Source organism: Candoia aspera, chromosome 2 (genome assembly GCF_035149785.1).
Source record: "Candoia aspera isolate rCanAsp1 chromosome 2, rCanAsp1.hap2, whole genome shotgun sequence".
NCBI classification, from domain to species: Eukaryota; Metazoa; Chordata; class Lepidosauria; order Squamata; family Boidae; genus Candoia; species Candoia aspera.
This window is the reverse complement of record NC_086154.1, coordinates 207,222,842-207,250,375: the sequence shown is the minus strand read 5'-3', so window position 1 is coordinate 207,250,375 and position 27,534 is coordinate 207,222,842. Positions and strand designations below refer to the sequence as shown.

Below are 27,534 nucleotides of genomic sequence, written 5' to 3'. Positions count from 1 at the left end.
TTCTCCAATGAATATAAATACGAACATTAATTCTCTTCTTGCTAATTATCCCAGCACTGGGGTGAGCACTCCAAAGGGCAGGGGAGTGGGGGGAAAGGAAAGTTGAAGTAAAATTGTTAGGAGGCAAACAAAAACTGAAGGTGTGAAACTGATTAATCTTGTCAGTTACAGGCAAGCCAGCTATCCCAGCACTGGGGTGAGCATTCCAAAGAGCAAGGGAGTATGGAAAAGCAAAGCACAGTTGTGGTCACATGATTTCCCACTTAGCGACCACTTCACTTAACAACAGACCTGCCAATCCTGGTTGTGGTCACTAAACAAGGACTACCTGTATTTATGCAGAAATAATTGAAATTCAAAAGAGTTTACAAACTTTTAAGCATCACTGTACACGTCTTTACAGTTTTGAACTTTCCCTTTTCCCCCGGGCACATCAGCAACTGGATGTCCTTTCTGCTTTAATCCAGCTACACCATAGACACCAGGGCTACTTGTATGTGCTTTCTGCTCTGCCCCAGTAGCTCGCAAGATACCTTCTCACCTGGGAGTGTCATCTTCCAGTGTCACATTGACTTTTTTCTAGTTGTAAATGTCCATTTACCTTTCTTGGCAAAATGTTGGAATAAAGTTGCGTTTTCCTTCTCCAGTAGATTGTATTTAGTCTGTTGCTTCATTTATGACATGTCCCTCATGGGTGAACTGTGCGGGATTATACATCCCCAATGATAATACCGTAGTGAAATGCACAAGGCTTTTAATTACTACATGGTAACAGTTCATGAAGGTGCAGACTGGCTATTGAATTGCAAACCACAGTGTATGGAAACCTAGCACTGTATCGTTTCTCTGGACTTTTGAAGATTGAAATGTTTCTTGAATGATATAAAGAAACACTTACAAAATCAAAGGGTTTTTATATGCAAGATCTAAATAATTATAGTACATCTGGCTCTGATTATATGAGCTCTCATGATTAATTTGAAGGCTTAATTTTGTAATCAAATTATTTCTCAGCATTACTAGTCTATATGAAAGCTTAGTTTTATTTGCATTTTATATTATTTAAAAATGTTTGTTGTATGATACAAAAACAAATACCCTTGAGAGAAATTGTTAATAGTGTAGAAAGCAGATGTTTGATCAGCCAATCTTGTTTCCAAATAATTACACAAAGTATCTAGAGTGTTAATGGAAATAGGGGAATTAGTTCTCTTCTATAAATTAGGAGGAACAGTGTGGCTTATATGTGTTTCCTGCTTGCTGTCCCCCAAAATAGAATGTGATTCAGATGAGTTTCTTTGTAATTTATTTAATAAATCTAGCAGTGGTTACTCAGATGCTCCATTATCCAGTTTTTAAAAGCCTCTTTGCATTGTACGTTAAAATATTTTTTCTAGGCATTGAGAAACTCCCTAAAACTCTCAGCTATAGTTGGAATAAGTAAGTTAATATCAAGTGACTTTATTTACCAGTCTTGCTCCTTAATCATAGTGCAGGGTGTTAACTTATTTATATGGAATTCGGTAAATAGAAGAAACAGAATCCGTTTAAGTTATCTTTTCTGTACTCTAGCAAAACTGAAAGAAACCCCTGCCCCAAGCTTCTGTGCAGGTCAGTGGATTTAGAGAAGGGGAAGGAGCTGGTAGTAAACACCAATAGATGATGGTTAGTAAACCTAAGTAATATTAGTAAACCTAAGCTTACGCTATCTTCTCAGAGCCTTTGGAGAGCTCTTTGGAAAGCTCAGAGGTCCAAAGGCTCTGAGAAGATAGCATTACCTCCCGAAGACAGCGTTCTGAAGGTAGCCATGTGGCAGAAACGTTCACCAGAGAAGCTGGGTCCAAAAAAGGTTCAGCAAAGGCAGCCAGGCACTTCTGCTTCACCTGCCGGGGTTGGGTGAAAAAGTCGAAAGGTAGGTACAGGGAACTGGGAGAGGAGGCAGCTGGATGAAGGAATGTAGGCTGGGGAGGCTGGAGCTTGCTATGGTGGCCTTATGCCACATGGCTGGTATGGGACAGGTGGCCTGGCACAGCTGTGCTTGCCACCCTGCAAGGCAGGATGTGGCGCTTCCAAAAGGGCAGAGATGGGGGGAGATGGGTGGGTGGGTGGAGTTGAAGCACCCACGCAATCATAAATGTGGGTGGGCTGCCAAGTGCCCAAATTTTGATCATGTGATTGAGGGGGTGATGTAACAGTCATAATTTTGGGCACAGGTTGTAAGGCCATTTTTCCAGCTCTGTCGTAATTTTGAACAGTCGCTGAACAAATGATCATTAAGTGAAGACTACCTATAAGCTTTTGAATGAAAGCCTTCAAAATACAGCATAAGTTAATACCAATGTGCTTTCAATTACAGCTGAGTTAGCAGAACCATGCATTTAAAACCTGGATCTTACTCATATAGAACATGAAGCATGTATTTGGAAGAACAGATCATTAGAGGTGATGATTATCCAATTGCAGGTCAATTCCTGACTGTTCACATTACAGGAAAAAATGTTCACTCTGCTGTGCTTTTTCCACAGGCCTTAGTACAGCTCTCCTTATGTATTATATATTTTAATTTAAATATGTGTTTTTGTTGTTACTTTAGTTTACAGTCAAGACACAAAATACAGTATTGTGGGCTGGATGATTACTGGTCCTTAAAACATCTTTAACTACTTTCCTAATCCCTTCCTCTAATATGATTGCAGAACTCATAAATCTTTCCAGAAAGTTTGCATTATTTATATGATTTCCTCTGTGAGGTTATGGCTTTTGCTTATTAAAATGTGTACATCTTTTGCACATTCTTCCTTAACTTTTTATTCTGAACAATAACATATTACCCCAAAGTAGGAGTGTTCTCACTCAACCACCATGATGTCAAAATTACAACACATGGACCATGATGTCCTCACACAAATGCTACAATTACATACTTGCCTTGGGATGGATGGAGAGAGAAACAGATGCCTTGTTTGGAATTACAGAAAAGCGATGTATACATCTTACATTTGGTCTGAATTATGCAAATATAGGCTTCTAAGTTTTTAGTAAGAAAACTTCCGTGTTTTGACTCTGAATGTTCTGACTCTGAAATTGACCTTTCTAACAATTCTAAGTATTCTGGAAGTGGTCTGAATTTGAAGTAGGCTTTTCTAGCCCCAGGATGGGTCATTGGAATGGTGGTTTGGGGGCCAGAGTATTTCCAGAATACCTGTTAGTTCAAGAATTAGAATATTAAGCCACAAGTGTTTATTAACTACTATAGTAGACAGAAAATCCTACCAAACTGAAAGAGCATGGGAAACACAGACAGATAAACCCCAAAACTCAAGGCAGGTCTGCTCTGAGTTTCTTTGAAAGACAGTTCAAAGCCTCTAAACTACGCATGTGTTTTCCCCCCTGGATAGGGGCCCCCTCCTGCTCACCATCCTTACTCATAACAAGACCCCTTTTTTAATTTACATAGAAGAATGTATTCAGGAAGTCTTCTCATTGTCATCTGATTACTGATTTTAAACTTTTTTAATAAGAATTTTATTAAGTTTAAGCAAAAATAAAAGCTACAGAAAACCAAAAAACTACAAAGAAAAAAAAAACTAAAATGTAGAAACACAAGAGAAACATATCTCCACAATGCAAACAGAGCTTTTTTCTTTAAAAAATCAAACAGCCCAACTGCTTCCCTCAAAAACTCCGACTTCTCTTCAGGAGACCTCCCATACACAATAACCCCTTCTTTTCCATGGCATTTCATCAGAAGATCAATTTCACTTATGGCTTGCAACTCGATCTCTCCCTTTAATTTCTTCAACTCGACTATCCAATCTTCAGCATTTCAACAGAAGTCCCAATCTCACTCTTAGATGAGACATTTCTGTCGCTGTTAAATTCCTCAGTTTCATCCCCAGGCAGATGACCATTTTAGACCTCATATTTTCCACAGTGTCCTGAATGCCTTGCATAAAAACTGAATCAGAAAGAATCTGTTTAAAATCTTGATGGAAGTCAGAGAAAGTCTGTTTAAAATCCTCCATGTCTCAAGCAGTAGATTATGGTGCCCCCTAGGAGCTTAACCAGCAAAAGTCGAAGATATGAAAGAATTCTGGAATGTGTTTACACAAGCGAAAGTGCAATATGCAGACAGTTCCCCAGGGAAAGTAGAAGCAGAAAACTGAAAGTTCAAAACAGCCGATTCAACGTGTAGGAAAATGCTAATATCTTCAAATTTAGTACAATAATAATAACAGGTTGACAATTATTTACTCTCAATCCTCCTTAATATTTGGATGGAAAACGAAGTCCAAAACCTAAAAAGAATTTTTAAAAAAAATTGATCCCAAAAATAACAATATGCACCAAGAGAACCCGCTTCTCCTCGCTGTAGAAAGCCTTTCTTAGGGTACACGTACTTAAAAGAAATATAAATTGGGTGATTTAGAAATGGGGTGGTTGGTCTTAGTGTCCCTTTAAGACTACAGCGCAGCTTGGAAATGGTGATGTCCCAGTCTCCCAGCTAGTTCTTACCAGTCAAGTGTGAATGCTGTTTCTGATCTTCTGGCTGCAAGTAGCCATCCGGAGGACAGGTGGGGCGATTTTCCGGAAAAACACTCCTAGGCTTCAGGAAAAACCTGCCTGAGCCCGAAGAAACTGCCGCGTTGTCAGTTCTGCCTGTTGAGCCCGCTGGCACAGCTGTTCAGTCTGCCATGTCCCCACTGGAAGTCCCTGATTACTGATTTTAAACTTGAGATACTGGATGCTTAAAGATTAAGAGCAAGAGGCAATCTTGTCCTTTGGCAGAAAAACAAGAAGCTTAAATGCTTTTTTTAAAAAAAGAAATATCCAGCAATCTCCTGTCTTTCTTCTGGGAGAAGAGATTTAGAAATGTACAACCTCTGCTGTGGAAATTCTCTGAAGTGGAATTCTTCCAGCTTTTGCATTTATCTGATTTGAAACAACCTTGTCATTTTTTTCTTTTTCTTTTCTTCAACAGTTGTTGCTCCTGTATGAAAATGGGTAGTCCTCGACTTACGACTGTCTAACGACGGTCCGAAGTTACAATGGCCTTGGAATGCTTCCGAGCATTGCAAAATGTCACACCATCCCTCCTGCGGTCACATGATCTCATTTTGGGCACTTGGCAACTGGCTTGCTTTAGCTGGGCAGCTGGGATGACCTTCACCCTTGGGTGACCTTGCTGGCATACACTCCCAACGTTCTTTGCTTATCCCTCCCAGGAATAGGAGGTAGCCTATTAGGAGGTAGCACAGCAGGACTTGGGGGGAATGATAATCTTAAGGATTGAATTAATTGTGAAGACTTCCGGAGTAATAAATGGTGGACTGAAGATGGCTCCATGAAAAGCAGAGGAGACAACCACGGTGTAATGAAGATCTGGTGAGTAGACTGCCTCTTCGAAACCTCTCCGGACAAGTGCTCCAGAGAGCCGTTTCTCGCAAGGCGACTACAAAAAATAAGTCTCTGGCAGGTTTAGAGCTCTGGGTGATGAGGGAATAGCCATCTTGCTCAAATCGTGGTTGGTGTCTTTAAAAGGACACTGGGTTTGCATACTTCCTTTTCTAATCACTTTTGGAAATTGCTTGTTAAATGCTTTTTAACTATTTGGAACCTTTAGATTGACAACTTTTACAGCACTAGGTGAGTTGCCTTCAATCCTTAGCGAAAGAAGTTTTAAATACAAGTTTAAGGAGTTAATTTTTTTTTCTGCAGTACACAGCAAAAGGGTGATTAAATTTTTGATTTCAGAAAGTTACAAATGGAGTAAGGATCTAGATAATTTGTAATAAGATTTTGGAATTAATTATAAAGAATCTTTCCTGTGGGAAAATGCTTTTGTTCTGAATTCTTAAAAAAATAAGATTTTAAAAATTGGATACTAGAGGGAACTAAAGATTATAATTAAAGGAAAAGAACACAAAAACTTGACTTACAATTACAGAACGAAGCAAAATATTCTAACATTGGACATATTGAGGGATGTTTTTGAAAAATGGACTCAGAAGTTCATATTGATAGTGTCAACAGAGACATCTGCCTCTATGGAGAGACTGTCTAAAAGTTGTTACGGAAGAGGAACAGGTTTTACCTGACAAGATCAAGACTGAGTTGAAAGTGGATTTAGAAATGAAAGGCTACAAGAATGACTTGGAAAAAGATGTTACATTGAACATACAGAAGAAACCAGCTGGTGTTTACTAATTAAAAGGGATATACAAACAATAATCCAAGAGAATGACCTGGATAATTTTTCTGTATTGGATTTACAGAAGAGGCTTGTTAAACTTTTGAAGAATCTTGTGAGAAGAGACAAAGAAAAAATGAAAAGAAATAAAGTTCTATGACATTATATGAATGGACTAAAGATTAAGATTGTTATAAGTAAAAGGAAGGAATATAAAGTTGATTTATATGATCAAGGTTAAAATAGATACGTTGTTATTTCTGGTAATCCTTAATGGATTTTTGCTGACACCAGGACTGAAATGATGATGCTTTGTGGATTTGTTTATAGATAAAAGATGGGATATGGGAAGAAGAGATGATTTGTTGTAGTTTAAGAGGAGGTGATAAGTTACTAAAATTGTTTATACTTGTGATGAAGGTAGGAAGTCACTTCTTTATATATTTCTTTTCTTTTTCTTTATTCTTACTTTCCTATTTCTGTTTTTTCCTTTTTCTTTCTGCATCTTCTGCTCTTTTATTTTTTTAGTTTGTATTAGTTTTTAATAATGTAATTATAATCTTTAATAAAATTACTATTTAAAAAAGGATTGAATTAATTGTATATTGATGCTACATGGAAAGTATATAGATTTTTAAAACTATTTTTCCCTTTTTTATTTTATTTTATTTTAATAAATACCAATATATGTAGTGTGTCTTCTATTACTGTATAACCACTATTGTATTTTTTCTCGTTGGTGTTGTAGTATAAAAATAATTTTTTATTCTACTATAAAAATAATGTTGTATTATACTATAAAAGTAATTTTTAAACCCCAAAGGAAATGGTAGAGATGTGATTATATGAAGGTTCTTAATTTTGGCCGTATTGTAACATAAAAGAGAAAGATGTACCTTTCAATGGGTATTTAAGTTGCCTCAGAGTAACAGTTGTTGTGGAGACAGGGAAATCTTATTCTTTGATTCTTATTCTTTCTCTGTAAATTCAGCTTAAACTTAGTTTGATTACTAAAATAAAAGATCAAAATGACTTAATACATACTTTTGTTTGATTATTTTTGCTGTGTATTTAAAAATAGATACATAATATATCAAATAAAAATCCAGTAATTCTCCACAGTATTTAGTAATTGCTGGGTTTTATATAATTACGTTTACTGAATATCACATAAATGAAACCAATGCTGAAAGTCCTGTTGGATATGAAATGTTTATTATTTGGTATATTATTTAATTTTATAACCTGATCTATTAGGTAAGGAGTATTAATTGAATCAGCTGGAACACAAAATATATTGTTATAGTACTATATTACTTCATTAAAAATGTTGAAATGTTTCATTGGTTGTTAACCTTATGTTGTGAAGATATCAGTTAAGTCTAATAATGGCATGCCTATTGTGGGAAAAAATTGTAATAAATATTTTATAATAAAAGTTAGGTTTCATGTGATTAACTGCAGTTTAGAAAGTAATTTGGAATATGAAGCACTTATAAAATAGAGCTCCTAATATTTTGAGTTGAGGCTGACCAAGTAATTATTGATAAATGACTATAATTTAACACAGTAGTACCATTATTTCCAATTATTTCTGAAACAGTCTAATCTGTACTAACATTTGATTTAATTTCTAATAAGTAATATCAAGACATTTAGTTAGTAACATAAACTAGTGATATAATAGCAATGGTAGTAATTTTTCATTTTAAAAAATCCAACGTGTCAAAATAATATATGAAAGAATCAAATATTTTCTGAGAATTGAAGTAGAATACCAGTTTTAATAAAATATATTTTTCCATGTGCTTCAATTTTTCTTCCTTAAGGCTAATAGCACAATTTTGTGCATATCTACTCAGAAATACATAAACCATTTGGTGACACTATTATTAGAATTCTAACCTTTATCACTTTAAATTTAATGTCTTTTTAATTAGTTTTCTGACTTTCTTCCTTACCATTATGTTTTGATTTTTGATCAGAATTAGGCTTCTTTCTTTATTATTTTAATTAAAATATGTTTTTAAAAGTTTTCTAGCAGTTAAGTGTAGTTCTCTGCCAACAGAGTATATTTACATACATACATAAATTACAGGTAGTCCTTGCTTAACAATCCTAATTAGGACCGCAATTTCTGTCACTAAGCAAAGCAGTCATTAGGCAAAACATCACGTAACCACACTGATTAGCGACAGCAATTCTGGTAGTCCCGGTTGTGGTCGTTAGGCAAGGATCACACCGTTGTTAGGCAAGGACCTCACACTTCTGCACTGCACAAACTGACAGTTCCATCCTGCTGCCTCCTCCCCAGCTGGGCCCGGTGAGCTCCCTTTGGCAGATGAGGCTTTGCCACCCTGTTGTGCTTGCCTCTGCTTCAACTCTTTCCACCCATCTATCTTCCCCCCCCCCCCATCTCTGCCCTTTTGGCCACTCAGCTGCTGACCTTTGTGTTCTTTGGCCACCCTGCACTCCGTCCCAGCTGAACTTTGCGTTCTTCCTCCTGCAGATGATGAGGTGTGCCCAGCCTCCTCAGCCTCAGGAAGAAGAACGCAAAGGTCAGCTGGGATGGGGTGGCAGGGGCGGCAGAGTGCAGGGTGGCCAAAAGGCAGAGATGGGGAGAGAGAGGGAGGGGAGGGGAGTTGAAGCACATGCTGTGGTCGTATATGCGGGCAGGCTGCCAAGCACCTAAATTTTGATCACATGATCGCAGGGGGTGACACAACAGCTGTAACTTGGAGGACTGATTGTAACTACCATTTGTTCAGCGCCATCATAACTTTGAAGGGTTGTTGAACGAATGGTTGTTAAGCAAGGACTACCTGTATTTTTATTAATAAAGAAAAGGGTTTGAGGTATCTAGTATTAAAGAATTGTAGAACTTTATAAAACAAAATAAAAAACATTGGTATAAAGCATCATGTTATTTCCATTATAGTCTTATCAACAGGGTTGTTGGGAAAATAGGAGGAAGGAGTATTAGGTATGTTCGCTGCCTTGAGTTATTTATAAAAATAATAAACTGGGGATAAAAATAACATAAATAAATAAATCTGCTGGTTGTTAATGTGGCAAAGTCAGTAAAATGTTAAGAAAAAAGATAGCTGGTAATTCAGTGTTGCTGATTCAGTTCTACATGCTATGATCTCTTATAACTAGAAATGTAATAACATTTTAAGAAGTGTCTAGTGTTTCTGATATCTTACATTTATTTACATTTGGGAATGATTACCAATTGCCAATCCCAGGCACTGTTAGATGAACATCCTAATGCACGTTCTGTCCATTATGACTATTTCATGGGGTACAAATCAGGCAGTATCAATCTTTAGTTAATTGGTTCATGTTTTAACTTTTTTTTCTCTTCCAACAAGAAAGCTTCAGATACAAAGACCTTCTATAGGTTTAGTCAGGTGGTAGTTTTGACATTAGCAGTAATATTAGTTGCTCTTCTTTCCACCTTACCTCTTGCTTGAATCCCCAGTGTATATTAGCAACATATTCCTATTCAGTGCCCCTATATTTATTTATGTATTTATTTATTTATTTTCAAAACATTACACATTTGCTATCTTGAGTCTAGGTACCCTGGATCACTTCACCTTTCATGTTAGAATAGAAAGATCCTTTTTCAGCATGTGAATGCAGCTTCATACAGACCCCAGCAACCGTAAGAAATGGGAAACTAAAGAAATTAAAGGATGACATAAGAAAAAGAAAACATAATTGAAACCATTTTATATTCACCTAATTCAGTGTATCTCTCCTGATCTTTTTGTCTTTGCAAATCATCATTGCTTCTATCATGTCCATATATCAATGCGCACACTGCCAAGTTTCTCACCTCTTTTTCAAGATTTCATCAACTCCATCCAACCATGACTTTCTCAGTCTTTTCCTTCCTTCCTTTCAACTGATTCATTCTTCTTTCAAATATTTATTTGAAATCTTCATTTGTTCTCTCAATACAACCAACATATTTAGTCTGCTCAGGTCACTCACTTTTATATTCAATCTGCAATCGCTCACCACCAATGTATCTTTGAACCTCTCTTTGTTCTGCCACACAGAACGCTTTAAGTGCTTTATATGTTCTTTGATATATCCATCTCTCACTTCCATTTAACAAAGTGGGCAGAAACAGTTTTATATACATCCATTTTCTTTTATTTCAACAAACATTCATTCTGTGCAAAAGACTGCATGTTATTCACTACTTTTCTACCAAGGATTCAACATCTTAAACTATTTCCATCTGTTCTCCCTTTTTACAAGGTACTCAAATTCATCTACTTGCTCTATTAGTTGCCATCTTTGTATAACTTGAAATCATTCCATTTCTCTATCCAGAACCATACTCCTTGTTGAATCATACAGTTTGTCTAATATTCACTGTAAATTATTTGGGTTCTAAGCCAGCAATATGGCATCATCTGCATACACACATACTTTCATGTACCCAACCAACAGACATCTACATGTCATCACAAGCATTTCTTAGTTTTTCTTTTTTAGTCCCTTTGAGTCATATGTAATACATTATATTATTTCAATACCATGGTATTTTTACAGTGTTAACTAGAGATTTTTAACACTGTTAATGTTTAGATAACTTAGATCATTAAAGGTAGAAAAAAGAGATGGTATTAGTATTAACTATGATTAAAATGTCAGTGCTAATAAGCATAACATTGGAGAGCCAGATTGCTCTAGTGGTTAAGGCTCTAGGCTAGAAATCAGGAGACTGAGTTTTAGTTCTGCCTTAGGCATGAAAGCCAGCTGACTTTGGGCCAGTCAGCCCCTCTCAGCCCACGATGTCAGGCTCGAGTGACAAGCCAGTTGGTTAATTCCCCTTGCAAGCAACGGATCAATATTCAGTTGATCTGAAGAAGCAGATGCCACATCTGCCGGAAAAACGCTAGGAAGAAAAGAAATAAGTATAAGATTATTTAGCTTTTACATCCAAAGCTGAATATAACATTAGGAAGCAGCTGCATATTATATCAAAATATTTGTTGTACTATAAAGGTTTCTGTCTTAAGCTGATTACTTAATACTAAAGTCTGCCCTGTATTATTACTTATTATTGTTTGTGCATGTTGAGAAAAAAAAGATAGACAAAGCAAAATAGGCAACAACAACTAAAAAGAAAGAGGAAAAAAAGGCTATTTGGTTTTTAACTTCCCCCTTTTTGTGCTTCTGCTAATTTACAATATTTATAAACATTTAGGCCCCCTTAGAAGCCAAACTATAAATGGTTATATTTGCCATGCTGCTCGATAATGTGACCATTCTTGCTTACATTTGGTTAAACTTCTGTTGTGAATATATATTGTTAATATTGCCACTGCTTCATGTTCTCCAAGTTTAAGTTCCCAATCAGATATTGTTGGAATTATGTCTTTATTCCAATGTTGGGCAAAATTTATTCTTGCTGCAATAAGGATGTATTTTAGTAAATTATGATATTTCTTGTTGGTGTTGAGTCAGTGTTGACTGCTGGTGACTGCCTGGATTAGTTTCTGCAGTTTTCTTGGCAAGATTTTCAGAACTGATTTGCTTTTGCCTTCTTTCTAGGACTGAGAGGGAGTGACTGGCTCAAAGTCACTTAGCTGGCTTTGTGCCTAAGGTGGGACTAGAACTCACGGTCTCCCAGTTTCTAGCCTGGTACCTTAACCATTATACTAAACTGGCTGTCATACAATTATACATAAATTCATTAAACAAGGACTTCTCACATCCTTGTCTTATTCCCTGCTCAATATTGAAACCATTTGCTGAGCATTCCATTTATTTTCATGCATATTTTACCTCTGTAATATATTGCTCTTACCACATTGAGCAACTATCCTTCAGCACCATACTCAAGCAAAACATTCCATAATTCAAGCTTGCAACTTTATCATATGCCTTATCTGAATGATTAGAAGTACATAAAATTTCTCATATTCAATACGTCCTGTATGTCAGTACACTATCTATGGCTCCCAGTTGATGGGACGCAGACAAAAAATTGTTGGTTTATAAGGCAGTCTGTAAGACTGTACATCCAAACTTGCACAGAATAGTATGAGTGTCCTTAGGGTAAAACTGGGCTTTGGTTATGTTGTGGTATACTAGCCAAAATTTATTTATTTATTTATTTTCCAATTTTCTATTACTGCCCATCTCCCCCAAAATATGCCATTAGTAATATTAATTTACTTATTTAAATTTATTATAGCTACCCACTCCCATAGATTCTCGGTGGCTTACAAGTACAAATCAATAAAAACAGTTAGAAGCATACAACCCCAAATGGAGTCCAGACTAAAACAATCAAACCATAACAAACCTAACCAAAACACATCAACCCCACAGGCACATCAACCTAGGCCTGAGACCAAGGCCAGGTCTTAAGTGCTTGTCATAACCTTAGGGGATAGAGTACTGTCTGTATCTCTCGGGGAGGGTGCTGTTCCAGAGGATGGGGGCACAACAGAAAAGGCATGTTTCCTCAGTCCCATAAGATGACAACATTTAATAGAAGGGACTTGGAACATACTCACTGTGCCATAACATACTGGGCAGGTAGAAAAAGAGATAGGTGGACCCTCAGATATCCTGGCTCTATCCCATAAAGGACTTTATAGGTAATGACCTGAATTGCACCCAGAAGCTGACTGGCAACCAATGTAGCTCACATAGCAGTAGTGACACATGGGCATACCAGGAGTCACCCATAACTGCTTGTGCTGCTGCATTTTATACCAGCTGCAGCTTCTGGATGGTCTTCAGGGACAGCCCTACGTAGAGCACATTGCAATAATCAAGTCGTGAGGTGTCCAGGACATGAATAACTGTCTGAAGGGCCTCCCAGTCAAGGAAGGGGTGCAACTGGCACACAAGATGAACCTGTGCAAAGGCCACAGCAGCCTTCTGCTCTTTGAGCAGTAGCTGCAAGTCCAGAAGGATTCTCAAGTTACGCACCTGTCTAGAATGGGGAAGTGCTACTCCATCCAAGACCAAGAATAGAAACATTCCTTACCCTGGAGGGCAAAACAGCCACAGCCACTCAGTCTTGGCAGGATTGAGCTGAAGTCTGCCCTGACCCATCCAGATCCAAACAGCTTCCAGACACTGGGTTAGTGCATAAACAGCTTTACCTGCACAGCCTGGGGTTGTTACTGATAATACTTAACCCCATACGGATGGATGACCTCAGCCAATGGTTTCATGTAGATGTTGAACAAGAGAGGGGAGAGCGTTGAGGTCTGAGGCGCCCCACAAATGAGGGGCCGCAGGCACAACTCTCCCCCCGTCAACACCAACTGGAACCAACCACTAAGGAAGGAGATGAATCACTGCAACATAGTACATTCCACTCCCAACCCCTGCAGCCAGTCCAGAATGATACTACTGAGAGATCAAGGAGCACCAGGGTGGATGCACCACCCCCATCCAAGCTCTGCAAAGCACTGACAAGCATGAGTAGCATTGTCTCCATATTGTACCCCAGTCTGAAACCCACCTGAAACAGGCCTAGGTAATCCATTTCCTCCAAGATCCTCTGTACCTGTTGCTTGACCACCTTATCTACAACCTTCACCACAAAGGGGAATTTGGAGACTGGAATGTAATTGTCCAGAATGGAGGGATCCAGCGATGACCTCCTGAGGAGGGGTGTACCACTGCCTCCTTTAAGGCCAGCAGAACAACTCCCTCAAAGAGGTAGATATCACCACATGAACCCATCCCTTGGTTACCCATGGGTCACCTTAACAACCCAGGACAGTCCAGGATCTAACCAGTGTGGCTGAACTAATAGACAAAAAGACCTTGTCCACTTCCTTAGGTATCACAAAATCAAACTCAGTCCAGATAACCTCACAGACTGTGCCCTGGGCAACTCACTTGGATTGGCCTAGTCAGAGTTCAACTACGAACGAATCTGAGCAACGTTATCCTCCAGATAGTGGGAATACTCCTTACCAACATCCGGATCTCGGGGGGGGGGGGAACCTTGTTCCAGAGGGCAGGCACTGCTATAGAGAAGGCATGGTTCTGGGGTCCCTATAGACGATATCGTTTAATTGAAGGAACCCAGAGCGTGCCAACAATGCAGGATCGAATTGGTCAAGGAGATGCTAAGTGAGATAGGCAGGCCCTATGCCATGTAATTGATAGTAATGGATACTGTCTTTGCCATTAGCAAGGAATTATGCATTTAGTATAGGTACTATTAAAAACTATTAGAAATGTGACAATTTTTGAGTGAACAATTATATATTTTCATTTGCCCTTTGAATAATTATATATTTTCATTTGTGACTTATGTTCTGACTGATGATTGTGGATTAATCATTAGTAGAAGTTGGAATTTTTTATATTGCTGTCATAGAAGTACAATATTTACGCATGTATTGTTCACATACCAATAAAGTAGATACACAGTTTACAGTTCCTTTAAGCATATTTTAATTAAGTGCAGTAAGTGACTCTTATATGTTATCATTGCCGAACAACCATCAGCAATGTAGACCAGTTTGTTTGACTGTAGCTGATGTCTAGATGATACAGTGTACTGATCTGTTAGTTAATGAAAACTAAAGTTATTTCTGTTATTGGGCCAAATAGCGGCTTCTATAATTTCTTTTATTATTGATGAGTGAGAGAATGAGATGCACTCTTATAAATAGGTTTAATCTATTTTCTATGCTGGGAAGTTGGTTGCTGAGTGAAGATGACCTGTTAAAATTGGATATATGTGCTTGTCCTTGAGAAAGAAAAGAGGTCGTATGTATATTATGTTCTGGTTTAGATACGTAAGTATTTTCTTACAGTACTTGAATTTTTACTTAGCTTATATTTTGTGGCAAAATCACTCTTAAGTTCATTAATCAGTCACACTTTTAAAGCTTAATATACGAAACATGATGGTACTCCATAGCATCAATATTTGTGTTTTCTCTCACATTTCCTGAACTACAGGTGGGACGCAAAGACTACCTCGTACAATTGGTGTGTCTCTGGCAAAAGAATTAATATTTTCTGCTCGTGTAGTTGACGGTGAAGAAGCTAAATCAATAGGCTTGATCGGTCATGTGGTTGAACAGAATGAAGCAGGGGATGCTGCCTATAGAAGAGCTTTAGCCCTGGCAAGAGAATTTTTACCTCAGGTACAATCTAAATGGATGGCATTCTTTATTTTGCCATTTTGTTGCAATAAATGGCAGGACAAGAACTGGGAAAGCTAAAACAAATTATTACCATAAACTGTACTGAAAGCTCACCATTATTAAACAACCAGATCTTATATTCATCAGTTATAATAGTTTATATATATATAATAGTTATAATCGTTACTTGGTGGTCATTATAGCCATATTATTCATCCATCTAGGATTTTGCTACAAAACTTAAAATATTGAATTAATGATAAACTTTGGAGGGTTTTGATATTATTTAAGCTTTTGCACTTTAACTGGCGATTTTGCTTAGTACCCATCCTTTTCTTTCTGAGGCTGTTATTAGAAAAAGGCATCTTACTATGGAAATTTAAAAATTCTTTTGTTTCTAGGCTTCCTAATTTAGCTTCCCAAAGTAAATTAAAATCTAAATTAATCAGCAAAAAGTATTGAAGAGGCACTTTATAGCCCAAATTCTAAATACTGATTCCATTAGCTGATGGGAAGCGTATACTTACAAATGTATTTAGGTATGTAGCCTTATATATTAGATAATGCCCTTTATAAATGTAATGTCTATTTGATTATTACCTAGATATTATTAAAATATTACCTAGATAATGATAAAATATTATTGTGGTTTTTACTGAGCTGGATATTTAGTTAAGAAGAACCATTATTTGTAACTTTAACACATGTTTAGCAAAGAATGGGTAAAAGAACATTTTCTGTCCTGTTGTCAAGTATAGCAGGTCTAGCACTGTCCTTGTCAAAGGTCCGCATCTTCACGCTCCCAAGCAGCTTTACAGAGTACATTTTAAAATTCCTTAGGATGAACTATCTGGTATATGATCACAATCTATTTTGTTACCTTCTGCGGGGGTCTTTATATCAGATATCAAATCATAATACTTACCACTGTATTATCCCACTAATACATTTCCATATTAATATAACACTAATGCTAGATATATTAAAGGGTAAATTAAATTGAATATCTGATTCTCCAGTTCTGTCTATTATGGTTTCTTAAAAGTTGCTAGAATGATTAGACAGTCTGTATTTTCATTAAAGCTGTAAGTTTATAGGTTTTTGTGTGCGATCTTTTTATGCTCTAGTTTTCACTGTTTTTTTTAATATGGGGCAAGAGACTGTTTTTGTTTTCTGCAGTTGAATCAACACAGCTACCAGCCAGTATGTTCAATAGGTTTGTGAAGATGTGAACTTGGATCTCTCTACTAACTTCAGTCTATTTGATGCGTGTAGTTAAGCTGATGATTCAATCTGGCAAATACTAATTCCAGAAAGTATTTTTCAAAAATAACTTTTTAAATACTCCTTCCTATTCAGTATTGTTTAATAATGCTTTTGTACTTTAAGCAATATTAGATATTGTTTTTGCTGGATATTATGAATAAAGGAATAGCTGAAAGTTGAACGAAACCATGCTGAACATGATCACTTTATAACAACAATTCATAACTATATGGGTAAACATGTGAACTTAGGGTTAAAAGAAATTGAGATGAGTTTTGAAATTCATTGATTGTTCTAAATAAAATGCAAGTTAAATAAGAGAAAATGTTGCTGTTAGGTAGTTTCTTTAAAAAATAACATCTTAATTGTCAGTTGGCATGGTAATAAAAGGGGCTGTTAGGTAGTTTCTTTAAAAAATAACATCTTAATTGTCAGTTGAAATAGCTTTTGTTTCCTTTTCATTTTAGAATTCTTCATCATTTACCAATATTATTTATTTATCTGGCAAATTTATATAACCACCCATCTCATAAAAAGTGACTGGGTGGCTTACAAACAGAATAACAATTAAAACCATCACAATATTAAAAACATTAAATATAAATAACAACAAAAATAAAAAAATAAAAATATGAAAGAATAAAAACATAAAACAACCCCAAGATAGTGGGAGAACAACCATCATTTAGCCTCATATAACCACTTTGCAGGCTTGCCATGGGATCCCCAGGATTGATGGAAGAACCATGTGTTCAAGGCTTTCCTGAAGGCTAACATTGATGGGGCTAACTTCACCTCAGGGGGAATGATCTTTCTGAGGGTGGGGCTACAGCAGAAAAGGCACATCTCCTGGGTCCCACCAGATGGAGCTTCTTAGCAGATGGGACCCAGAGCATACCTCTTCTGCTGGACCTGATTGGACAGGTAGATGTAATGGAGAACAGACTGTCCTTCAAATAACCTGGTCCCATGCCATGTAGGGCTTTAAAGGTCAAAGCCAGCACCTTGAATTTCACCCGGAAGCAAATTGGCAACCAGTGCAGCTCATGGACCAGAAGTGTAACCATCCTAGAGACTTAACTGTCTGTACAGCTGCATTCTACACCAACTGAAGCTTTTGGACGCTCCTCAAGGGCAGCCCAGTGTAGAGCGCATTACAGTAATCCATTCTGGAGGTGACTAGGGCATGAGTGACAGTAAGTCCAGGAAGGGGCACAGCTGGCACACAACACAAAGGTGTGCAAAGGCCTCCTAGCCATGACTGCCACCTGCTCCTCAAGCAGGAGTTGAAGGTGTAGAAGGACCCTCAGGTTGCACACCGGGTCTGTCTGAGGTAATGCTTCCCCATCTAGTACCAAAGATGGTAAATTCCCAGATCCAGTAGGCTCAAAAGCCCAGAGCCACTCAAGTCTTGCCAGGGTTCAGCTGAAGCCGGTTGTTCCCCATCCAGACCCCCACATCCTCCAGACACTGGGATAAGACATCAGCGGCATTGCTTAATTCACCAGGGGTGAAGATATACAGTATAACTGGGTATCATTGGCATACTGATGATACCTCACCCCAAGGCAACGAATGATCTTTCGCAGCAGCTTCATGTAGATATTAAATAGGAGTGGAGAGAGTACTGAATCCTGTGGAACCCCACATAATAGGGGTTGAGGGTGGGACCTCTCCCAATTAACTCTGACTGGTACTGGTCCTGTAGAAAGAAAGCAAACCAGTGCAATACTGTGCTGCCCACTCCCAGCCCATGGAGCTGATTCAGAAGGATACCATGGTTGATGGTACTGAAGGCCACCGAGAGGTCAAGAGCAAGGACAGATGCAGTACCCCTGTCCTGTTCCCACCAGGGATCATCCAACAGCATGATCAACACTATCTCTGTCCCATGCCCGTGCCTGAATCCCAGCAGAAAGGTGTCCATATAATCCACTTTACAACAGTGTAGCTGAAGCTGTTGCACAACTACCTTCTCCACAACCTTCCCTAAAAAAGGCAGTTAGTCACTGGCGAAAGTTGTCCAGTATAGTGGGATCCAGCAATGGTTCCTTGAGGAGGGGGTGAACCAATGCCTCCTTAAGGGGCGGCAGAACAAACCTCTCCCTCAAGGAAGAATTAACCACCACTAGGATCCAACCACATGACACCTCCTATCAGAATAGGTGGCTGAGCTCACAGTCATAAGGACCCTGTCCACTTCCTCAGGCTCAACAGGATCAAACTGTTCCCAGATAACTCGGCAAGACTGTACCCCAGTCATCTTCCTCAGACCTATATCAAAGCTGGCATCCAACATGGAATGAATTTGAGTGATTTTGTCTGACAGATGTTCTGCAAATTCTTCCACCTGGCCTTGTAGGTGCACCTCCAAGTCCTTTCCCAGGAGGGATCGTGTCTTTAAACAAGGTTGCCAGATGGCTATCCACAGACGCAGTAAGAGTGGAGAAGTATTGTCTATTCGCCACTCTTACCTCCAAAAGGCCGGCCTTAATAGCAGCTCTTATACATGTTTGATTGTGTTCTGTGCTTGATCTTAGCCAAAAGGCCAAAAAGTGATAAGTTCGTCCCTCATTGACCTCCACTGGCACTCTAGATGTCTCTTCTCCCGTTTTATCTCCCTCATCATTTCTGTAACTTACGGGAATTGATGACATCCACGAGAGGGGAGAAGTTGCATGGGCACAATCTGATCCAAGGCAGCAGATCTTCAGGAATAACCCCCAGCTCCCTCTGGAACCTATCCAGGTCCATCAGTCACCAGGGCAGACCGATCTAATAGGTTCTGCCTCCCTGCGGCTGGGGGCAGTGCCACAGAATCTCATGGTTACCAGGGCAGGATCTGGCCATGACAGGGGAGACACTGAAAGCTCCCCCAATTCCAGATCATGTTGCCACTGCTCCGACAAAACCAGATCTGGGGTGTGACCACTGTCCCATGTTGGGCCTTGGATGACCTGGGATAGTATCATGGCTATCATGGTGGCCATGAACTCCTGAGCCACCTCAGGGAAGGCAGATTGAAGTCCCCCAAGACTGTAAGTCTAGGGAACCAATAGTGTATATTCCATGAAATTTCATACTGATGTACAGTATGTACATGGAGGTATACGTACTGTATATTACCTATTCTAAATGTTTCACTGATAATATATAGTTTTTAAACAACATACTTCTAATAATTTTTAAACTGTTCTAAATGTAAAATACTAATACCTTGATTCTCACTAGAAATGATTTCTGAATTGTTGTCTGCCATTCATTGGAGATTAAAGTCTTGAGAAATGTAAAATGATGAAATGTACTTCACTTCATTTCCATGCAGCTGTTACTGTATATCTGAAGAGAAATATCTTGAGTGATGTATCTTGATAATACCTTAGTATGACTGCTTAAGGGTGTAGAAGAATTTTATTTTAAAATTCAGTCTTTCAATCTACCTCATAGTAACTGCAGTCATAAATGGTGAAAACTGAAATGAACGAAGTGGAACAGTTGTTTTACATTGTGATCTCTGTGATTCTGATATGAGTTTTGTGTCTGTGCAGAGCCCTGTTCTGGATCTTCCAGAGCATTCAGAATTTTTTGTGAGCCTCCTGTCCCCATATGTACCGCAGTTAGATGTGGCTCTCACTGAAACCCTTTCAGTTAGTTTTCAACTGCTGCAGTATTAGTATGTTCATCCTTGAAATGATTATCCTTCTGCTTTGTCTAAATACTTTATTTTTTTTCTTTCCCTTTCCTTTTTCCTTTTCCTTTTCTTTAATTGTTCTCAGAATTCCTTGAGTTGTTAATTGGGATAATTTGTTCTTCAATTACAGGCATCCAGTCTTCAGCTTTATGGCCCTAAGGAGTTTAATCTGTATCTTTGCCGTGGTTAAAATCATGTGGGTTAGATATTTGCATGCCATGCTAGGTATTTACTAAACAAGTTCATCAGAATCATTCTTGTTTGCATACTTCTCTTTGGGAACAAGCTGTAAGGGCAGCAGGCCCTGAAGTGATTGTAGCTTCTTCAGCTTCTTCCAAGCCTCATACCATGTCCCAAAGGTTCTCTGGCAGCTTCTTATCCCTGTGAGAGAACATTTGAATTCTTCACTCCTTCCTAGGATTCTCACCACCATTATCATCCCTCAGTTCATTGCTCATTAAAGGTTCAAAGCCATCTTGGAACTTTGCCCCATTCATTTCCGAAAGGACAAAAAGGTTGGGTGAGGGGAGAGAGACAACAGTTCTATTGTGTTTCAGATTCCATGTCCAGCAGCCTAGAATTCATCTTCACAATGGCCTTTTCCAGCTACTGTTGGATCCACCATTGAAGAATACTGATTTGTATTGTCCAGGCCTGATTGGTTCATTTTTAGGCATAGGATCTATTTTTGACTTAGTTGTTGTTTATTCGTTCAGTTGCTTCCGACTCTTCGTGACTTCATGGACCAGCCCATGCCAGGGCTTCCTGTCGGTTGCAAACACCCCCAACTCCCCCAGGGACGAGTCCGTCACCTCTATCACCTCCTATATCATCTATCCATCTTGCCCTTGGTCAGCCCCTCTTCCTTTTGCCTTCCACTTTCCCTAGCATCATAATCTTCTCCAGGGTGTCCTGTCTTATCATGTGGCCAAAGTACTTCAGTTTTGCCTTTAATATCATTCCCTCAAGTGAGCAGTCTGGCTTTATTTCCTGGAGGATGGACTGGTTTGATCTTCTTGCAGTCCAAGGCACTCTCAGAATTTTCCTCCAACACCACAGTTCAAAAGCATCGATCTTCCTTCTCTCAGCCTTCCTTATGGTCCAGCTCTCGCAGCCATATGTTACTACGGGGAACACCATTGCTTTAACTATGCGGACCTTTGTTGTCAGCATGATGACTCTGCTCTTAACTACTTTATCGAGATTGGTCATTGCTCTTCTCCCAAGGATTAAATGTCTTCTGATTTCCTGACTGCAGTCAGGATCTGCAGTAATCTTCACACCTAGAAATACAAAGTCTTTCACTGCCTCTACGTTTTCTCCCTCTATTTGCCAGTTATCAATCAAACTGGTTGCCATAATCTTGGTTTTTTTGAGGTTTAGCTGCAAGCCAGCTTTTGCACTTTCTTCTTTCACTTTCATCATAAGGCTCCTCAGTTCCTCTTTGCTTTCAGCCATCAAAGTGGTATCATCTGCATATCTGAGATTGTTAATGTTTCTTCCAGTGATTTTAACTCCAGCCTTGGATTCCTCAAGCCCAGCATGTCGCATGATGTGTTCTGCGTACAAGTTGAATAGGTAGGGTGAGAGTATACAGCCCTGCCATACTCCTTTCCCAATCTTAAACCAGTCCGTTGTTCCGTGGTCTGTTCTTACTGTTGCTACTTGGTTGTTATACAGATTCCGCAGGAGGCAGACAAGATGACTTGGTATCCATACCGCTAAGAACTTGCCACAATTTGTTATGGTCCACACAGTCAAAGGCTTTAGACTAGTCAATAAAACAGAAATAGATGTTTTTCTGAAACTCCCTGGCTTTTTCCATTATCCAGCGGATATTGGCAATTTGGTCCCTAGTTCCTCTGCCTTTTCTAAACCCAGCTTGTATATCTGGCAATTCTCGCCCCATGAATTGCTGAAGTCTACCTTGCAGGATCTTGAACATTACCTTACTGGCATGTGAAATGAGTGCCACTGTTCAGTAGTTTGAACATTCTTTAATGTTTCCCTTTTTTGGTATGGGATATAAGTTGATTTTTTTCCAATCTGATGGCCATTCTTGTGTTTTCCAAATTTGCTGGCATATAGCATGCATCACCTTGACAGCATCATCTTGCAAGATTTTGAACAGTTCAGCTGGGATGCCGTCGTCTCCTGCTGCCTTGTTATTAGCAATGCTTCTTAAGGCCCATTCAACCTCACTCTTCAGGATGTCTGGCTCTAGCTAACTGACCACATCATCAAAGCTATCCCCAATATTCTTATCCTTCCTATACAGGTCTTCTGTATATTCTTGCCACCTTTTCTTGATCTCTTCTTCTTCTGTTAGGTCCTTGCCATCTTTGTTTTTGATCATACCCATTTTTGCCTGGAATTTACCTCCGATGTTTCTAATTTTCTGGAAGAGGTCTCTTATCCTTCCTATTCTATTGTCTTCTTCCACTTCCGCGCATTGCTTGTTTAAAAATAATTCCTTATCTCTTCTGGCTAACCTCTGGAATTTTTGCATTTAATTGGGCATATCTCCCCCTATCACTCTTGCCTTTTGCTTTCCTTCCTTCTTGGGCTACTTCTAGTGTCTCAGCAGTCAGCCATTTTGCCTTCTTGGCTTTCTCTTTCTTTGGGATGTATTTTGTTGCTGCCTCCTGAACAATATTGTGAACTTCTGTCCATAGTTCTTCTGGGACCCTATCTACTAAGTCCAGTCCCTTAAACCTATTCTTCACCTCCACTGCATATTCCTTAGGAATATTAGTGAGCTCATATCTGATCCTAAATTGTCTGATCCTAAATTGTGCAAGAAGAAGTTTGTGATCGGAGCTACAGTCAGCTCCAGGTCTTGTTTTTACCGACTGTAGAGATGTCCGCCACCTTTGGCTGCAAAGGATGTCGTCAATCTGATTTTGGTGTAGTCCATCTGATGAAGTCCATGTATAAAGCCGTCTCTTAGGTTGTTGGAAGAGAGTGTTTGTTATGCAGAGTGAGTTGTCTTGGCAAAATTCTATCAGCCCATGTCCTGCTTCGTTTTGTTCTCCCAGGCCATGCTTACCTGTAATTCCAGGTGTCATTTGACTGCCCACCTTAGCATTCCAGTCTCCTTTAATGAAAATAAAATCTCTTTTATGTATACAGTCCAGTAGGTGCTGCAGATCTTCATAGAACTCATCTACGTCAGCTTCTACGGCATCTGTGGTTGGGGCGTATATTTGGATCACTGTGATGTTAGATGGCTTGCCCTGAATTCGAATTGAGATCATTCTATCATTTTTTGGATTGTATCCAAGCACTGCTTTAGCCACTTTACTATTAATTATGAAGGCTGCTCCATTTCTTCTGTGGTCCTCTTGTCCACAGAATTTTTGACCACCTTCCTTATTTATTAGGATAGTCAAAAATGAGATCTTCCTCTTGGAAACCTTCAACTCACTCAGATTATAGTTGATTATCTCATATTCATTCTGTTTTTAAAGGGTGTGTCTCCAATTTCTGTAGGTTCCATACTGTCTTGCTGTTCTAGATTAAATGATTGGTCTTCCAGGGATCAAAATCTTTCATGGTGCTAATTGGTGATCCCTTACTCTGCAGAGTCATCCCCTCCACCAAAGCTCATGCTGATTTCTCAAAACCTGATGATTTTGCCTCTTGGTCTGTTTAGCATCTCCTTCAGATTATCAACTTGGTCCCCCATTATCTCTAACTTGGAGCTATTGAAACTATGAAGGCACTTCTGACCAAGTCCAGACAAGGACTTTAGACAATGTTTGGGTTTTCTTCCCCAACACATAACGTTTGCACTAATGTGTCCATGTTCATAAGGAGAATGCAATTCTGACCATTCTGGTTTGTCCAGCTGGAACGTGTTGAGACACATTAATGAATTTGAGTTTCTCATAGTTTGGAATCCAAGGCTGCTTCTGTAGCCAGACTTTTTTGAGCTCACTGGAAGATTCTACAGTAGTCTCCAGAATGGCCATCAATGAGTGGAAATCCCACTGGGCAATTCCAAGGTCACTTTGTCTGCATAGTAGGACAACAGCAATGCCTAAATTTTTGCCAGAGATGGGCTGGACCCCTAACGTTTGTGATACTTTCCTTTGTTCTCAGAATGGATCCCTGTTATACATGTTTCTGCTCACTGCCCTGCTGATCAGACTCCTAGCAAAGATCAACGGAGATTGTATCACCTTCATTCTCATCAAACAGTGGCCCCAGGAGCTGCAATTTATCCTGTTGCTGTGTTTCATCTGTTAAGAGTACTTTGGCTTTATGAACCAAACTGACCTTCCCTCCATATATCAGGGAGAAGTCTTCCTTCCAGATCTTAATTCCTTCTGCCTTACAGCTTGATGACACACAATCAATCAACCAGTCTTAAAGTGTGGATTCAGCAGTTCTTCCAAGACAATAGAACTGGCTTTGTTGGCTTCTCAGAAGCTTTCTGCAGGGCTAAATGGAAATGCAGAAGCAGCAATTGAATCCTGTGCAGTATTGGGGCCACCATATTTTGCCCATGGTCTTGCATATGAAATAGCAAAATTTGGCTCACTCTTCAGTAAAGTATATCTTGCAGCCATCCCTTCTTTTTTTCCATTGCTGCTGAACAGTATTTCTCTTTTTCTTAACCCACAAGTGAAGCATTTCATGGATGCCCTAGCAGTTCTTTATTCTCAGATTCCCAACCACTTCTGGTCTACAGCCTTTCCTTTGTTTTCTCTATCTTAATGTTAAAACCCTTTGAACTCATGGCTATAACCCTGATTTATCAACTTTCTGATGACTGTGATATCAGATCATTGAGATATAGAATTGTATGTTTTACGAGGAGGGCCTCCCTTATTTTCTATAGAACAAGATAATCCTTTGTCCAGATTTTTTTCTTCAAAATAGTCTCAATCTTCTTACCATTTCTCCCAGCCCCTGAGCACCATTGGAAACATTGCTTCATTCTTTTAATTTTTAATTTTTACTTGACCAGTGCAATGCCATTTCACTGAAACAGACATTTATTCTTGAATTTTTCAAGGCCCGTCATTCTCTACACTGATAATGGGGGCCATAAAGCTTTGCTACAGCTGTGCTGTCTAATTCACATTCACTCCATAAAAACATTGGCAGCTTTCCTCCTGGGTATATCAGGTGGCCATGAAAATTTATCCTCACCTTCACCTAGCAGTACCAAAAGGCCATTATTTTTTCTGACACATTGTGATGACCAGAAAGAAACTTTCTACATATACATTTGTTTGAATTTATAGATGACCGCTTGCAGAACTGTAGTTACAGTTAAGTAACCATTTCCACTTTTGTTGTCCTGTATAATGTTCAGCTACAGATGAATACAATAAAATGGGTTGGAGATTGCAAGCGATCTAATCAAGTGTTTTTGTGTGTGCATGCATGTACACGCACACGCAGGTTTAGAGACAAGTCTTATCCTGGTGCCCTATTTGGTATTCACTTTCCAAATGCCAAATTCTTTTCAAGAGTTCAGCTTTCATACATCTAGCAGGTGCCACAAAACTAGCCAATGAATTACAATATTTTACATTCCCCAAATATCCACAAAAATTTCAGTTCCTTTTTTAATGTAGTATATTATTCAGCATTTTAATGAAAAAAGTATTATAATACATATAGAAATACGAATAGAAGTACTAGCTGAACATGCTAAATACACCTGTCGTATATGCATGTATTTATTTTATATATTTATATCACACTTTTATTTTGTACAACTCATGGAGGTGTATATAATGCTCCTTCCTCCTATTTTCCCCACAGCAACAATCCGATGAGGTGGTTGCTCTAAGAGAGAGTAACTGGCTCAAAGTCACCCAGCCAGTTTATGTGCCTGTGGAAGCACTAGAACTCATAATCTGATGGTTAATCCAGCACTTTAACCATTAGTTCCAGTTTTCTCATGCAGCATTCATTCTATTGTGAAATATTTTTATCCTGAGTAAAAGGCCTATTCAACATAATAGAAGTGTTAGATTCAGCATTGTGTTTACTGAAGTCAGCTTGTCAAAATGAGGTTACAGATTTTGGTCTTAATTCTTACCCTCAAATGTTGTTATGGTCTAAAAGCATTTGCCCGTGTCATTTAACAAGCAGTCTCCTTTTAAATTCAGTTATTGATACAATTGAATTCTGAGAGAACAAAATGAGAGGTTGATACTTGAATCCTTTTTAAAATCACAAATCTTATTTTCTGTATTAAAACTTGCATTTCTTTTTCATTTTAGGGACCGGTTGCAATGAGAGTTGCAAAATTGGCTATTAATCAAGGAATGGAAGTAAGAAAACCTATTTGTGCACGCTGTTTAATCTTTTTCTTTAATCCTTTTCCTTTAAGGGGCAAAGTAGATGTGAAAATTGTATTATTAGATATATGCATCAAAATCTATAAAACAGCAGTTGAATGTATAGTAAGTAAGCATAGTAAGGAAAGATTAGAAAGCCGAATCTCATCCATAACTTTTTCCTGACAACTATACTTGTGGTCTCATTGTCTCACAGAAAGAAAAATGTAGCAGAGAATTCATTTTAAAGGGTTCAGATTATGGAAACTTTGGGTATTACACTCCTATCCCACAAAGAACAATACAAATTATACGCCTGCAACCGTCACAGAGTTTAGGATGCAGTTCTTATGTGCGGATTCCTCTCACATCTTGCTTTGTCCTCAGTTTAAAAAGAGTTAATACTATGAATCAGCTTTTTTCCAGTTGTTTTACCTTAAGTTTAGAAAGGCTGCTTGGTTTTATGCTCTAAGCTATGATTTCTTTGTTCATTTTAGAATTCGTATTTTGAGCACAACGTATTTTTATCAAACTTCCAAACTTCTATTTGAACAAAGACAATGTATTTATTTTCTATCCTTGCCAGTTTTCTGAAGATACATATTCCAGCAGAAATAGTACATTTAGACTTGTTAGATGTTTAGTAAGCAGTATCCTTTTATTTACTTCTACAAAGCATCTGACCAAAAGCTATCTTCTTTTTTAAATATAATTTTATTGAAAAATTTAAAAACAAGAGTAAAAAATTAATACAAGCTAAAATGGAGTAAGAAAGAAAAAAGAAAAAGGAAGAGATAAAAGAGAAAGCTAAAGTGCAAGAAGAAAAAAAGAAAAGAAAAAAGGTAGAAGAAAAATAGAAAAGCAGGAAAAAAGATATAAAGAAGTGACTTCCAATCTTCTTTAGAGCAGTTATAAGTACAATTATAG

At 38.4% G+C, this 27,534-nt stretch overlaps 1 protein-coding gene across 4 annotated transcripts in view; it reads left to right on the top strand.

The window, feature by feature from the left end:
• Positions 1-27,534, top strand: part of AUH (AU RNA binding methylglutaconyl-CoA hydratase) — a 59,585-nt gene that overhangs the window by 15,272 nt on the left and 16,779 nt on the right. For all 4 annotated transcript variants that reach the window (XR_010067329.1, XR_010067330.1, XR_010067331.1 and 1 more), the window contains exons 7-8: positions 15,161-15,348; positions 26,551-26,601. Coding sequence is in view for 1 of the 4 variants with exons in the window: in XM_063295251.1 (XP_063151321.1) it covers positions 15,161-15,348; positions 26,551-26,601 (239 nt within the window). In the remaining 3 variants the exon portion in view is untranslated. The remainder of the gene's footprint in view (positions 1-15,160; positions 15,349-26,550; positions 26,602-27,534) is intronic.